Below are 16452 nucleotides of genomic sequence, written 5' to 3'. Positions count from 1 at the left end.
GCTAAATCAAGGGGCTTCACTTGAAAGCATGCTCCTAAATCCCACAATGTCTGTCTCAGCACATTCTCTATTCAGAAAATGTCTCTCCTACTGCCCATCTGTCCACACTAAAGTTACTCAGTCTCCTCTTTTTTGTTCTCTAGCCTCATTTCTCCAACATCTCAGTCTCTGTCTGATTGACTGTACTGAGTTGTGGAAGATTTCTTCTGGCATGGTGCCTTTGAGAAGTTGGGCACCAACGATCAATTGTTTTTGTTTACTGTTTTTCTTGATATCACATCCATCTCACACTAGATATAATAGTTTCAGCTCTGTCCAAGAGCTGTCCAAACTTCCTCTAAGGCAAGTCCAAGCCGCTGTTTGAGCTGTGTCAACTTAAGAAGTGCAGCTGAACAGATGGGTCTTGTAGAACCGTGGTTCCTAATATACTCCTATAAATCATTTTGGACTCCTATAAATCAGCTGGCTGTATCATACAAAAAAGCTCTGGCACACATGCCTGAACCGATTAGAGCTTCATAATGAATGAATTCAGGCATGTTTAGCTAAAAAAAAAATATCCAGGTCAACCTTGTGTCTGTAAAATTCAGATGGCATTTAGCTTAACAATGAACTGTCCAAAATTAAATCACAGGCCTCAAGCACTCACTTGAACATTACTCAGGCCTCAAATTTGGGTGCGAGAGAACTTTCTGTCTGAGCTCCACTCAACCCAACATACCAAGACCGAAACTGAACTGAGCCCAACCAAGTTCAGTCCAAACCCGAACTGAGTCCAACAATGTTTTGTCCGAAAACCTCGCCTGAACCACATCAGATTTTGAATCCAAAACTGAACTGCCCCTTCATCACTCAGTGTGCTCAATAAAGCCACAGATAAAATAAAATAAAAATAGATTAACACTAGTTGAAATTGGCATATAGAAACAAGAAGAGCAGTCATTACATCATGGATATGGATTTAAAAAAGTGTAAATTCTTTTATAAATTTATTCATCAAGCAATGCCTTTCAAAAGCATCAAAAGTTTTTTAAGTCAGGATAAAGTTACCGTTCTCATGCTGTGTTCAACTGACCCGTGTATCAGGGTGCACAATTGGAACTGCCAGTTTTTTTTTTCCTCAAAACACAAAATCTGCCAATTTATTGTTTTTATTTTGGCAGATATGTTGCAAATTTATGATGTAAATAACATGAATCAGGTAAACGCACTGTATTTGAATTCACACTGTATCTGCTTCTGCATTTGTACTAAAATATAGCATAATTATGCATGACTCATTGTGCTAAAGACCCAGCTGCCTCTTGCTTTTGATGTAGCACTTTATTAAATTCATGTCATTTAAATAGGCAATTGATTTAAATTCTAAATATTTAAAATGGTGTTTACACTGCAAGTTCACCTAACAGAAAGAACTGGAAATGTGCTGTTGTGTTCCATGTGTGAGCTTTGAATTGAAAAAAAAAGCTAATTAAAATTAGTCAATTTGGCTGTAAAGAAATCTAAAATCATACCCTATTTCTTAACATACAACATTTCATTTAATATAACACATATAAATACTTAGGGCAAACAAAAGTAAACAGAAAACATCCTTTTGATTGTTCTCAACTGTACTCTCCTGAACTGATTCTCTGTTGTATTTCCCATACATGTATGGATGCATGCTAAATTCAAGCTAAATTCATCTCAGTGCTAAATCTTTTAAGGTAATTAAAGTTGGGAGGAACAATAAAGTAAGAAGTCGAGACTAAAGAAGGGAGAAATGGAGGATAAAATCTGTTGAGAGTGGAAGGCAGGCTTTGAGAATCCAAATGTGAAATCTAAACCTGACTTGAGACTGACACACATTTGGGAAATGATGTCTGAACTCGATGTAAGCAGTCATATCCCATCAAATTTGAACAAATATGTAAAGCTTTAGCACAACAGACTCCATTGACAAAACAGGTTGCTGTTTAATGGCTCTCAACCTGGTCCTGGAGGAGGTTCCTGCTCTGCACATGTGTTATCTCCTTTCTAGTGCATAATTCAACTAATCAGGTACCCAAAAAAAGCCCTTCCTGCGTTGAAGTGGCCGTATTAAAGCATGAAAACACACACAGGGGAAAGGGGTTCCAGGACCTTTGATGTTGTTGGAGACAGCTGATGTAAACTAAAACAGGAATGGCTGTTTGGTAAAATGTCTATGGAAGGGAGTGCTAGTGGGCATCAATAAAAAGAGGTCTCATTAAAATGAACATCATTTCTATACCATTGAAATTACACTCTCTACAATGCAGGGGGCAAGCTGGCTCTTTCAATTGATTTTCTTCTAGAACTCCTGCAGGGTGTAAGTCCATTTCCATATGAGCTGGTGTGGCACTTCATTCACTCAATTAATCACATAATACGATCAATTTCTGCCCAGAAAGAAGTTGTACACCAGTGATTTCCCATGTGAACACGCTAGCATGTCTTTTACAGACCATCATAAGTTATATTACATGGTGTTTAAAAAACAAACAGAGCTGGAGGGAAAAAAAAGGTTTTTAGTAAGCCATATTCATATCAGCAGGAGGGTGAAAAGAACTGTACTGGAATTTTATAGATCAGCCTGAAGCTTTTGATTTTTGACAACACAAGATACTGTGTTATTGTCTCTGTTTATTATTTTATTTCTGTGTTTATATGTACAACCCCATTTCCAAAAAAGTCGGGACGCTGTGCAGAATGTACAACCCCAATTCCAATGAAGTTGGGACGTTGTGTAAAACATAAATAAAAACAGAATATGATGATTTGCAAATCCTTTTCAACCTATATTCAATTGAATACACTACAAAGACAAGATATTTAATGTTCAAACGGATAAACTTCATTGTTTTTTGCAAATATTCACTCATTTTGAATTTGATGCCTATAACACATTCCAAAGAAGTTGGGATAGGGGCATCAAAAGACTCGGAAAGTTGAGGAATGCTCAAAAAACACCTGTTTGGAACATTCCAAGGGAGAACAGGTTAATTGGAAGCAGGTGAGTGTCTTGATTGGGTATAAAGGGAGCATCCCTTAAAAGCTCAGTCATTCACAAGCAAGGATGGGACGAGGTTCAGCACTTTGTGAACAACTGCGTGAGCAAATAGTCCAACAGTTTAAGAACAACATTTCTCAACGTGCAATTGCAAGGAATTTAGGGATTTCATCTTGAGTCCATAATATCATCAAAAGATTCAGTGAATCTGGAGAAAACTCTGCAAGTAAGCGGCAAGGCAGAAAACCAACATTGAATGCCTGTGACCTTCGATCCCTCAGGCAGCACTGCATTAAAAACCGACATCATTCTGTAATGGATATTATCACATGGGCTCAGGAACACTTCAGAAAACCACTGTCAGTGAACACAGTTCGTCGCTCCATCTACAAGTGCATGTTAAAACTCTGCCATGCAAAGCGAAAGCCACATATCAACAACACCCAGAAATGCTGCCGGCTTCTCTGGGCCCGAACTCATCTGAGACGGACTGATGCAAAGTGGAAAAGTGTCCTGTGGTCTGACGAGTCCACATTTCAAATTGTTTTTGGAAATCATGGACGTCATGTCCTCCGGGCCAAAGAGGAAAGGGACTGTCCAGATTGTTATCAAGAGTGTGGGTCTTAGACTGGCCTGCCTGCAGTCCAGACCTGTCTTGACATTGACATTGAAAACGTGTGGCGCATTATGAAGCTCAAAATACAACAATAGAGACCCCGGACTTTTGAATAACTGAAGTTGCACATCAAGCAAGAAAGGGAAAGAATTCCACCTACAAAGCTTCAGCAATTAGCGTCCTCAGTTCCGAAACGCTTATTGAGTGTTGTTAAAAGGAAAGGTGAAGTAACACAGTGGTAAACATGCCCGTGTCTCAACTTCTTGGGAACGTGTTGCAGGCATCAAATTCAAAATGAGTGAATATTTGCAAAAAACAATAAAGTTTATCCATTTGAACATTAAGTCTTTGTAGTGTATTCAATTGAATATAGCTTGAAAAGGATTTGCAAATCATCATATTCTGTTTTTATGTATGATTTATACAATGTCCCAACTTCATTGGAATTGGGGTTGTAAATAAAAATAGAATGCAATGATATGCAAATCATGTAAGCCATATTTCTAAAGAAAAATACGGCAAAGACAACATATCAAATTTTGACACGGATAAATTTTGTTTTTTTGTGTATAATATGTGTAAAATGTAAAATGTATGCCCATTTTGAATTTGTTGCTAAGAACATGGATCATGTTTACCACTGTGTTTCATCACCTCTTCTTTTAACAACACTCTGTAAGTGTTTGGGAACTGGAGAGACTGACTGCTATAGTATTGAAAGTGAAATGTTTTTGCATTCCTGTTTGATGTAGGACTTCAGCTGCTCAACAGTTTGGAGTCTCCTTTGTTATATTTTTCATTTCATAATGAAATCTTATCTGTGGGTGACAGGACTGGACTGCAGGCACTGCACTATGGAACCATGTTGTGGTAACACATGCTGAATATGGTTTGACATTTTCATTGCTGAAATAAGAGACATAATAAGACCTTCCCTGAAAAAGACGTCATCTGGATGGCAGCAAATGTTGCCGAAATGTATGTATCATGCAGCATCAATGGTACCTTCACAGTTATCCATGTCACTCAGGCCATATACAATGCACCCCTATACCATTATGAATACTGGCTTTTGAACTGTGCCTAGATAACAAGCTGAAGGGTCTTTAGCTCTGAGGACACAATGTCCATGATTTCCAGAAAGAATTTCAAATGTTGATTCGTTGGACCACAGGACAGTTTTCCATTTCCCCTCAGTCAATTTTAAATGGGCCCGGGCCCAGAGAAGGTGGCAGCACTTCTGGATCCTGTTTATATCTGGTTTCTTCTTTGTGTTTTATTGTTTTAACTAGCATTTGTGGATGCAGTGATAAACTGTTTTCACACACAGTGGTTTTCAGAAGTATTTCTGAGCTCAGGCAATGATTTCCTCTACACAGTCATGTCTGTTTTTAATGCAATGCCATCTGAGGGCCCAAAGATCATGGCCAGCCAGTACCAGTTTTCAGCCTTGTCCCTCGCATACAGAGATTTCTCTGGATTCTCTTAATCTTTTAATGACATTGCATATTGCAGATGATGAAAAGCAAAAGAGAAATGTTATTCTTGAATTGTTGCACTATTTGCCTGCACACATCTTTCACAGAATGGTGAAAGTCTTCTTTGTCTTCTAAAAGAGTCTGCTTCTTTGAGATTCTCTTCTTATACCCACTCGTGTAACTGACTTGTTGCCAATTAATTAAGAGAATATATACAAAACACTTGTTGCCAATTAATGATTATATACACAAAACACACACATCTTATTTGGAAAATCAGGCTTAATTTTGCTAGTACTGGTACTGTAATGGCAAGGGAGGAATGAGCTCAAGGGCAAGAGAAATATCTATGGTTTGTTTACAGTGGTTCATTACTGATGGACACTGATGGATTCTCTCTGTGAATGTGTGAGAATCTATGCTGTAGATGCACACTGCCATTACTCAGTGTTTGCATGAATAAATATCCACCTAAGCAGTATTTCTAGCTTGTTCCATATGTCAACCTGTTCAGGCGTTAAGCTGCTGGAGCTTTTGGCACAGTTGTGTCTCACAGGTGCAAGGGATGCAGCTGTCCGAGCGATGGCAGCAGGTTAATCTGCCAGCTAAGAAGAATGAAAAGAATTGTAAGGACAGAATGATGACACATTCTTCTCTCTTTTTGTAACCCAACAAAGGCTATCTAACTTACTACTGCTGCGTCTATTTGATAAAAACAAACTGCCACACACTTCCATACTCTCCAACTTTTCTTTTGGTACTGCTTTGCTGTATGATGCCTGCATGTGACTCTTTGCCATGAATGTGTTTTATGAACCTGTTGTAGGACAATGTTTTCAAACTATTGTAAAACAGAGTCTCAAGGAACAGGCAGCATATTCAAACCATTTCAGGTAATGACCTTGTGTGGTAGCTTTTACAGACTCTTCAGACATCTGGCTCCTATAATCATGACCAATTTTGACTCTGCACTTTGCTGTAGAATTTCACATCAAAACACTCTGACTTTGTTTACAAAGACAAGGACATTTAAAAAAAAAACAGTGGAATGCACCTTTAATAGGATTTTACTCATTATTTATCAGGATACTTACATATGCAGTAGAATGTAGGAAAGTGAAACCTAAGCTCTAGAATTTGTTGCACTATATTAAAGCATAGAAACTGTGTCCCCAAAAGTTTGTAGACACCTGCTCATCAAACATTTCTTTTGAAATATTAATAAGGAGTTGCTGCAGTAACAGTCTCTATACTTTACACTAGATGTTGGAATATTGCTGTGAGGATTTGATGGCATAAGAGAATTAGTGAGGTCAGGTACTGTTGTTGGATAATTAGTTCTGGACTACAAACAGCGCTCCAGCTGCACCCAAAGGTACTGGATGGAGCTCCATCACTCTTACTGCTCGGGGGCTTTATATCCCTATAGCTGATTGTGCATGGTGAGCTTAAATTTGGAACTGCTCTATAGTGTCCCTGTCTATTGGAAATGCTTGTCAATGGAAAGCATACATCTATGTACATGCAGTTGTAGACTGAGTTAGCAATGGGTGCATCTTAAAGTAGTAAAATTAACTAATTAGAAAGTGTGTCTGAATACATTTAGACATTATATGTACCACTTTTTCCTTTATTTTTTGTATTTTCTGTTTTTTTTTTATGCTACTGACATTAGAAACAGCTTTATAATACAAATAACAGCTGCTTTCAGAGTTTACTGTTAAGAAGCAAAAAAAAAATACAATGACAGCTCTTTCCTCCACTGCTTATAACATTATAATGTACTTGTGTGTGGGCTGTAGGTGCTGAGGTCATAACTGGTGGCACTGAAGTATTTGCCCTTATTTGTTTTATTACATTGTCTCTTCATCTATCTAAGTGGGTACCTTTTATATTTTAAATTGATAACTTTGGTTTAAATTATTCAGGAGGAATGAATAGTTCTCTTGATTTGGAACAGACTGAGAGTGAATGTTAACTCACTGGTGCAATGACCATTTTCTGGGCCCTTATTAAGAAACTTTTTGATTTTGCAAGTATTGTGGGCATGACATTAATATTCACAAGATCACTCAGCAAAACATGAAGCAAGACTTCATATTGTGTTACCAAAATAAATGCAGCTTGCTGAACAACTGAGACAATTAGCCAGTTGGGATCACTGATGCTAAAACGTGATTCAGGCGACAGGCTTAAATTAAATACAATGCCCACCAACCAGGACAAATTAGACTGCATGTGTTTTAATAGTTTAACTGCTTAGATGATGCATGGCCAATAAGTATATCATGTAGTGTTTATGCTCCCTCTTGAGTGTTATCACAGGAATAATTTCCACGGGTTTGGAGGGTTACAACCTCTCCAATAATAACCAGTAATGATTTTTATCTACATACATACATACATACATACATACATACATACATACATACATACATACATCTGTGTGTGTGTGTGTGTGTGTGTGTGTGTGTGTGTGTGTGTGTGTGTTTGTATGACAGATAAACAAGACAGACAGACAGACAGACATCTCTCCGCGCAAACACACACTGCCAGGGGCAGTTCCTAGAACCCCAACCTCACCCTAATCAGCAGTCCAGTAACCTAAAATTAATGTTAAAACATTTCTTGAACATGATGATATATAAATTTTGGGGGCAGTCATGGGCTGGAGGTTAGGGATCTGGCCCTGTGACCAGAAGGTTGCTGGTTCGATCCCCAGGGCTGACAGTCCATGACTGAGGTGTCCTTGAGCAAGACACCTAACCCCCAACTGCTCCCTGGGCGACGTGGATAGGGCTGCCCACCGCTCCAGGCAAGTGTGCTCACTGCCCCCTAGTGTGTGTGTTCACTAGTGTGTATGTGGTGTTTCACTTCATGGATGGGTTAAATGTGGAGGTGGAATTTCCCCGGTTGTGGGATCAAAAAAGTATCACTTAATACTTAAACTCACTGAGCCCTTTATTAGGTATATCTACCTTGAATCTACATTTAGTGTCCAAACTATATAGGTGAATTTTGTACCTCTACAAATACAGACTGTAGTCCATCTGTTTTCCTGCATAGTTTGTTAGCCCCTTTTTAGCCTGTTCTGTAGTCAGGACCCTCACAGAGCAGGTATCAAAATGTGATGGTGGAATTGGCATGGGAGTGGCTGGTATAAATGGATCAGACACAGCAGAAAGACATGGACTACGGTCTGTAAATGTATTTAAATCACTAAAGGGCCATAAGTGTGATTTTTGTTGTTCCTCATGGATTTGATAATAGCTGTCAGATATATCACCAAATTTTATTTACTGCTGCCATTAAGAGTATGAACATAAAATGGCTAAAAACTTCTGCCCGCACATGCAAATCCTGAATACAGCATCTATAGGAACTGCACAACACAGAACAATAAAACATAACTTGAGACTACAGTGCCAGAAATATATTAAATGATGTCCAGCTGTGTCAATAATGCTCTGAGAATACAGTGTGTGCAGAATTATTAGGCAAGTTGTATTTGAGAGGATTCTGTTTATTATTGAACAACAACTATGTTCTCAATCAACCCAAAAGACTCAAATATCAAAGCTTAATATTATTGGACGTTGGAGTGGGGTTTTTTTAGATTTGGCTATCTTAGGAGGATATCTGTTTGTGCAGGTAACTATTACTGTGCAGAATTATTAGGCAACTTAATAAAAAACAAATATATACCCATCTCACTTGATTATTTTCACCAGGTAAACCAATACAACAACATTTAGAAATAAACATTTCTGACATTCAAAAACAAAAGCAAAAACAAATCACTGACCAATATAGCCACCTTTCTTTACGATGACACTCAAAAGCCTTCCATCCATAGATTCTGTCAGGTGCTTGATCTGTTTACGATCAACATTGTGTGCAGCAGCCACCACAGCCTCCCAGACACTGTTCAGAGAGGTGCACTGTTTTCCCTCCCTGTAGATCTCACATTTTATGAGGGACCACAGGTTCTCTATGGGGTTCAGATCAGGTGAACAAGGGGACCATGTCATTATTTTTTCTTCTTTTAGACCTTTACTGGCCAGCCACGCTGTGGAGGATTTGGATCCATGTGATGGAGCATTGTCCTGCATGAAAATCATATTTTTCTTGAACGATACCGACTTCCTGTACCACTGCTTGAAGAAGGTGTCTTCCAGAAACTGGCAGTAGGTCTGGGAGTTGAGCTTCACTCCATCCTCAACCAGAAAAGGTACCACAAGTTCATCTTTGATGATACCAGCCCAAACCAGTACCCCACCTCCACCTTGCTGGCATCTGAGTCGGAGTGGAGCTCTCTGCACTTTACTGATACAGCCACGGGCCCATCCATCTGGCCCATCAAGAGTCACTCTCATTTCATCAGTCCATACAACCTTAGAAAAACCAGTCTTAAGATATTTCTTGGTCCAGTCTTGACGTTTTATCTTATGTTTCTTGTTCAAAGGTGGTCGTTTTTCAGCCTTCCTTACCTTGGCCATGTCCCTGAGTATCGCACACCTTGTGCTTTTTGATACTCCAGTAACGTTGCAGCTCTGAAATATGGCAAAACTGGTGGCAAATGGCATCTTGGCAGCTTCATGCTTGATTTTCCTCAATTCATGGGCAGTTATTTTGCGCCTTTTTTTTTTCAACACGCTTCTTGCGAACGCTTGATTGTTCGGTGATCACGCTTCAAAAGTTTGGCAATTTCAAGACTGCTGCATCCCTCTGCAAGACATTTCACAATTTTTGACTTTTCAGAATCCGTCAAATCTCTCTTCTATCCCATTTTGCCAAAGGAAAGCAAGTTGCCTAATAATTAAGCACACCTTATATAGGGTGTTGATGTAATTAGACCACACCCCTTCTCATTACAGAGATGCACATCACCGGATTTACTTAATTGGTAGTTGGCTTTCAAGCCTATACAGCTTGGAGTAGGACAACACGTATAAAAAGGATGATGTGATCAAAATACTCATTTGCCTAATAATTCTGCACACAGTGCAGCAACCTATTCTCCTTACAACCCCCTTCTCTCTCCAACTTATTTTGATCTTGCTGATAAATTATTGGCAAACACATGAATATGTATGTAAATGTTTGTATGTGTGCACGTATACATGTTTGTATGAAGAGTAGGAATGACTTTAAATTAAAAACTTAATTGACTGTCTGTGGCCTGAATGCAATGTGGTGAACCTTTTTGAACAATTGGTTAAAAAAAAAAGTAAAACTGTTGAATAATGTAAAAGATTTCAGGTTTTGCAATTTAACAGCTGCAGTCGTTCAAACTCATTCAATAGATGAGGAGCAGGGGTGATGTTAAGTGTGTTAAAATGATATCAATTTGTGTTCTTATGGTAGGACACTTCTATACCTTTTAAATAAAGGTTATATTTGGATATAAAGTAGAAACTCATACATTTTTATTCAGCTCTGAGTAGTTCTGTTTTTGTTTGTTTGTTTTTTGTTTGTTGGTTTTTAAAAAGCAATTTCTACATGAAAGCATTAGAGGGCCCATATCTTATATTTTTCTTGTGTTTAACATTTTTCATGAAGGCCCACTTATAAGGTTTGTATGGGTTAATATGCCAAAATAGTCATCAGTCATTTTTACATGACCATTTTTCAATCTCTCTTTGTCCCTCAGACCTAAACAGGTTGTACCTTTAAGACTGATGTATGTAAATGATCTTGCTCTTCTGATTGGCTGCCCAGTATCTTGCCTTGTCCAAAAAGCAGTCCATGCTGAAACACGCCTTATAACATCTGGGAGAATGGGCAGAGCTAAACTGTTATAGGCTGAATATGCAGATGAATGAAAATGTAATGCTTTTCATGGCATCACAGAAACAATGGGCTCAAAATAAGTTGTTTTTCACAGCTTGGAGTCCACACTATATATGGACTGGGGAGTGGACAGTATATGTTGAAACTTTAACAATATCTATAAACTCTTTCACTGAAAAAAAAAAACAGTTTCTATGTCATTTTTATGTACATGCATCTACAAATTCATTTCTAACTGTTAGGCCAACCATCATATTTAAGTTGAATTTCTGTGGTAAGATTATATTTTTGCATATTTTCAAAAGCTGTATCTGCATGGTTCCAGGTCCCTGCAGAAAGCCCTGTTCAACCCCTCCAATGTTCAAAACATAGTTGCGCCTTTTCCTGTTATTACAGTGACAGTCTGGCCAGTGACTCAGAACTATTGATTTAAGCTGATTTGCTCTGATTTCTTGGTGGCTTTGTGAACATAAAAATCCTGCACCATGGTACCTTTTACTTCCACCCACTTAAATTGAATATTTGGCAGTGACACAGCTTGAGCTATTTTAAAGCAGTGGCCACAGGGACAGCGCATCAGCACAGTGCAGCACAGGTTCACTTAAGCGACTATATGAGTGTGTGTTTGGGGACTGAATGAGAGTCCTCTCTCTTTCTCTCTCTCTCACACACACACACACGCAACCCAAACACACACTTCTAATACACCCATTTGGCATCAAGGACAGTTCCAGAGAGGACAGTTAACACATTCCCTCTCACTCTTGTCAAGTCACACACACACACACACACACACACACACCCACTAGAACACTGCTTCTGGGCAGAAATCTATTACAGCTCCTGCTGCTGACATTTGCGAATAAGATTCAGAGGATTCCCTTCATTACGGCACTTAACACCTCGAAGGACTGGCTCTGCTGAGAATGGCACAGCACATAATTCATCACAGCCAGCTTCAGTACAACTAAACACACACAGCTCCCAGCCAACATACATTAGCAACGACCCGAGAGCCAAACAGCTCAGGCTGGAACATCTCTTTTAAAGCAGCCAGGATTCCAATAGCACTGATCTGTGCTCAAGAACACTCAGACAGATGTTGATCTTGTGCATGAGCTGTCATTATTAGTATACTGAGTAAGTGAGAGTGAAAGACAGAGAGAGAGGAGAAAGAAAAATCAACATGCACAGTGTCAGTTGTTGCATGTAAATAAACACTGTGGATGTAAATACAACAAATTAATGCCATAAATGAGACACTGAAACGCACACATGGCAATACAGTGACTGGAGATAAAGAGAGAGATGGAGTGAAAGAGAGAGATAGAAAGCAAGAGAGACCGTATGAGCAAGTGTTTAGAGAGAGAGTGCGTATGACACTGACAAACAGAGAGAGAGAGGGAGAAGGAGCAAGAGAAAGAGAGTATGAAAGAGAGAAGAGAGCAAGCAGGCAAGAGAAACACGCAAAGAGGGAGCGAGAGAGCAAGAGAGATAGGGAGCAAGTGAGAAAGAGACAGTATGAGAGAGGGACAGAGTGAGAGAAGAATCGGAGAGAGACCAAGAGACTGCATAAGAAAGTATGACAGAGAGGAGGAGATGGTATGAGAGAGCGAGAAGAGAATAGAGACAGAACAAGAGAAAGACAGCATAAAAGAGAGTGAGCAAGCCAGAGAGACGGTATGAGAGGGGGAGAGGGGGAGTATGTATGAAACAGAGAGAGAAATTGAACAAGAGAGAAAGAGAGAGGGAAAGATGGCTAGATGGAGAGGAAAGAGGCCAAGAGACTGTATGAGGGACAGAAACCGCAAAATCCTCAGCGTTGCATCAACGGCCACAGTGGTCACTTAAGTGCAACTAGTCACAACTGCCACCATGTATGAGACACCAAAACACCAATATGACCGGAGATTTTGGAGAAAAAACCAAGAGAGAGGATATGAGAGCCTCAATAATTTCACACCTCCATGGTCCACCAAACTGGGGCTCCACACGGGGCCTACTCTGACTGCTTCACCCAGATAACTGCCAGGTCACACAATTATTAACAGAAATAACATGATGTAATCCAGTGTAGAGCCCTTCACATCGAACACTGTGACTTTTCCAGCTGCACTGTCTCTCTGTCCAGTTCCTCATTATTAGACTACAGCAGTGCAACAGTCCCTCAGTCTGAGCACCAATTCATTCTGCCACTGGCATGAAATCAAGGCAAATCTCTCTGCTGCTGTGGAGAAATGCGTGTGCATTCACTTAAGTGCTTAGTAGTCCGTCCAGCACTCGTTCCTCTTTCTCGAAATTGTGTTTGTAACGCGCCTCCGTGTCCGTGCGAGGGTCAGTACACAGCGCTCTACCTCCACCTGCCGTTCTGGCTGAAGAAGCAGCTGGTGTACACGCAGAGAGTACCACGACCACCCAGTCACGCTCAGCAGCACTCAGAGCAGAGCAAGTTCAGCCGGCACAGCACAGCCCTTAAACCAGGCACCCATACAAGAGCCTAGTGCATTAACGTACCAGTAATGCTCATCATACCGCACGGATGAGGACACAACCTGACCGTAGATATAACACATATGTCAGCAGGCTGTTCAGCCAGTGTAGCCGTAAGAGTTCAGTGTATGTTTCTCTCTGTCCTGTTGTACGTTTCCTTCATTCCAGCGCATACCAACATGCTGAAAGTGTCGTTTCTCGCCTTGATACAGTCTCTAAACTCGAGTCCACCCTCTGTAACACTTCTGCAGCCCCCTAACAGCTTTTTTTGCCCGCAAGCCAAGTGCGCGCAGCCAGCCCCCCGCGCTCCGAAACGAAGCTGGGACCAAAGAACCAAAAGAGAGCGCTTTCTCCCAACCGGGACGTGCCCAACCTACAAAACACCACCGGACACACACTCTCCCCTCCCCAGAGCTCCTCTGTTCACACACCGTCTGCGCAGCCCGCTCACACAGCCCGTCCCCTTCCCTGCGTTACCTTCACCGCTGCTGATGAGCAAGCCGAGCAGGCACACGAGCTGTCCGATCATCTTGGTGTCCGCCCGCGTGCTGGAGAGGGCTGAACGCGCAGTGCTTGTAAAGAAAAGGCAGCGCTCTTCTTCCTTTTTTTCTCTTCCCCTTTCTTCTTCTTCTTCTTCTTCTCCTTCTCCTCCGTGTTCCTCTCCTCCCTTCTCCTTGTTCTACTTCTCCTTCTTCTTCTCCTCCTCCTCCTTCTTCTTCCTCCTCTCCCCCCTCCCCAGCGCTCTGTCTCTCACTCTCTCCGCGCGCGGACGCTACTGACGCGCGCGCGCTCGCTCGCTCGCTCGCTCTGGCTCTCGTGCCCTGTCCGCCTCGGCGGGGCTGTGAAGGAGCGCAGAGCTCACGGAGTCAAAGCCTCAATGTCTGAGCGCAGAAATGCCTCAGAGCCTCAGTGTAGCGCCTCAGCGCAGCGGTGAGGTCGAGGAGCAGGCAGCCGGAGTTTACCGCAGCCACTGAGTGGAGAAATGAGGCAGCGCACGTGGGGAGGCTGCATAAACTGCCCGTGACAGACAGACAAGCATGAGATCGGAGTGATGGGCGAAAGTGATCGCATTTTGTATCGCGAGATTTATTTATTTACTTATTTATTCATTTATTTATTTATTCCAAATAAGTCAAATGTGTGAAATTACTATCATGACGTGTCATTTCAGTCACTGATTTACATTGAAAGAGAACATTTTTGCCTTTTTTCTTTGGAAACAAAACCTCTGTAAAATGACAACTTTGCAGGAGCAGGAAGAAACATACTCAGCTGTTAATGTAGTTCAATGGAACCAGGCTTTTTTCCAAGGAATTCCAAGAAATGGGTCATTTCTGTGGGTCTGTTCATTATGAAATTTTACACACAGTGTTAAGGACAACAGGTACTTTCGAATTATGCCAAAGAACTGAAAAATTACAATAAAAGACATATCAAAAGTGGTAACAAGAACTTTATGCCCATCTTGGATTTAATGGCAACAATTCTAAAGTGGCAACAGAATGGGATGCTCTGGAGCAGCCAGAGCATTAAAGCCTAAGGTCACCATGTCCACTGCCAAGCCTCAGCTAGAGAGATGTAAAGCTCCACCACCATTTGAAGTAGTAGAAGTGTATTGTCTGGACTGATTAAACACCCAGTACCTTTGGGATGAGCTTTCGATTCAAAACTAAACATCCAGAACCAATACCTGACCTCCTTAATGCTCTTGTGAATTCTGAATGTCGTCAAATTCTCACAGCAATGGTCCAACATCTAGTGTAAAGCTTTCTGAGAAGAGCAGAGACAGTCACTGCAGCAAAGAGGGAGCAAACTTCTTGTTTCCACTCTGGATTTCAAAAGAGACATTACATAAACAGGTGTAAAGTTGCTGTAAAATGTGTTGCAGTCCTGTACTATATTGTTACTGTGACTTGTAAAATGTAGCTTTTTGCATTGCATGCTTCCAGAGGATTGGACTCTTTTTGCTAAAAATACCTTACAAACCTGATATAGCTTGTTTTCACAATTATCCTTCAAAGTGAACTTTACATTGTGTATATTATATTTCTAGTGATGCAGCATCAAGAAAAGTGTATTTGGAATGAAATGTTTTCGTGGATATAATACTTCTTACCTGTCAATACTGCTGGTACAACATAGGGCAGTGGACTGGGGCCAAGTTACAAGTAAATTGCTTGCAATGCAAAATGTGTGACACCAATGGCGGAATTGATAGTACGTCATCCAGCACTGCTTAAACCCATGTGGCATAGCCAGCATCGCCAACTAAACTGCTTGTGCTAGAAAACAACACCGTAGGTTCATACACATATACAAGATGCACTCATGGCTAAAATAAAAATGTAATAATTGCTACATCTGCTGTAAACATGCCCGCTTGCCTCCTATAGTGGCATCATAGAGGTCTTGGGAGTGAGAGATTTCAGTTTAAAGACAAAGAAACCACCCTTCTGATTATGCATATTGAAGGTGGGTGGAACTTTTGAAAAAATATCGACTGCTTTGGGCCAGGCTATTGTAATTGTTTGTTTTTCCACTAGCTGGCTAATGCAGAAGAAGCCAGATAGCTAATGTTACTGTTAGAAAGTATATCATGTCTGTACATTAGTGTAGTAGTGTGTACTGAGTTTTGTTGTAAGAGAAAGTTGTTGGACGAGAACACAGAGAGGGCGCAAAGTTGTGAATTCTGTCAAACAAAGGAGGCTGAGATGCATTACATACAACTTGACAAACCACATATAGCCCAAAATAAAACAAAATGCACAAGTGTACAACTTCATGTGTAGGTTTAAGAAATTCTTCTACTTATTATTATAAAACAGTGTGCTCATGCATGAAGAATATCAGTATGTGACATGACACACGTACATTTTCTGTGATTGTTGAGTAATTTGCTGGTATAACAGAAGGCAATGGGCTAGCGCCAGTTCACAAGTAAACTGTTTGTAATATAAATGTGTCAAAAGAACAGTGTGCTCATACCTGTATGCAAGTGGAACTGCACAAAAAAACTTTGATATAATGCTATTGGTATACTATACAGTAGCTTCAGTATTGTA

At 40.5% G+C, this 16452-nt stretch overlaps 1 protein-coding gene across 3 annotated transcripts in view; it reads right to left on the bottom strand.

The window, feature by feature from the left end:
* Nucleotides 1-14390, bottom strand: part of ncam2 (neural cell adhesion molecule 2) — a 243869-nt gene extending 229479 nt beyond the window's left edge. For all 3 annotated transcript variants that reach the window (XM_017695315.2, XM_017695316.2, XM_017695318.2), the window contains exon 1: nt 13868-14390. In XM_017695315.2, coding sequence (XP_017550804.1) covers nt 13868-13919 — 52 coding nt within the window. In that variant the 5' untranslated portion in view covers nt 13920-14390. The remainder of the gene's footprint in view (nt 1-13867) is intronic.
* Nucleotides 14391-16452: the final 2062 nt, after the last annotated feature.

This window comes from Pygocentrus nattereri, chromosome 6 (assembly GCF_015220715.1).
Source record: "Pygocentrus nattereri isolate fPygNat1 chromosome 6, fPygNat1.pri, whole genome shotgun sequence".
Taxonomy (NCBI): domain Eukaryota; kingdom Metazoa; phylum Chordata; class Actinopteri; order Characiformes; family Serrasalmidae; genus Pygocentrus; species Pygocentrus nattereri.
This window is presented reverse-complemented; position numbering and strand designations above follow the sequence as displayed.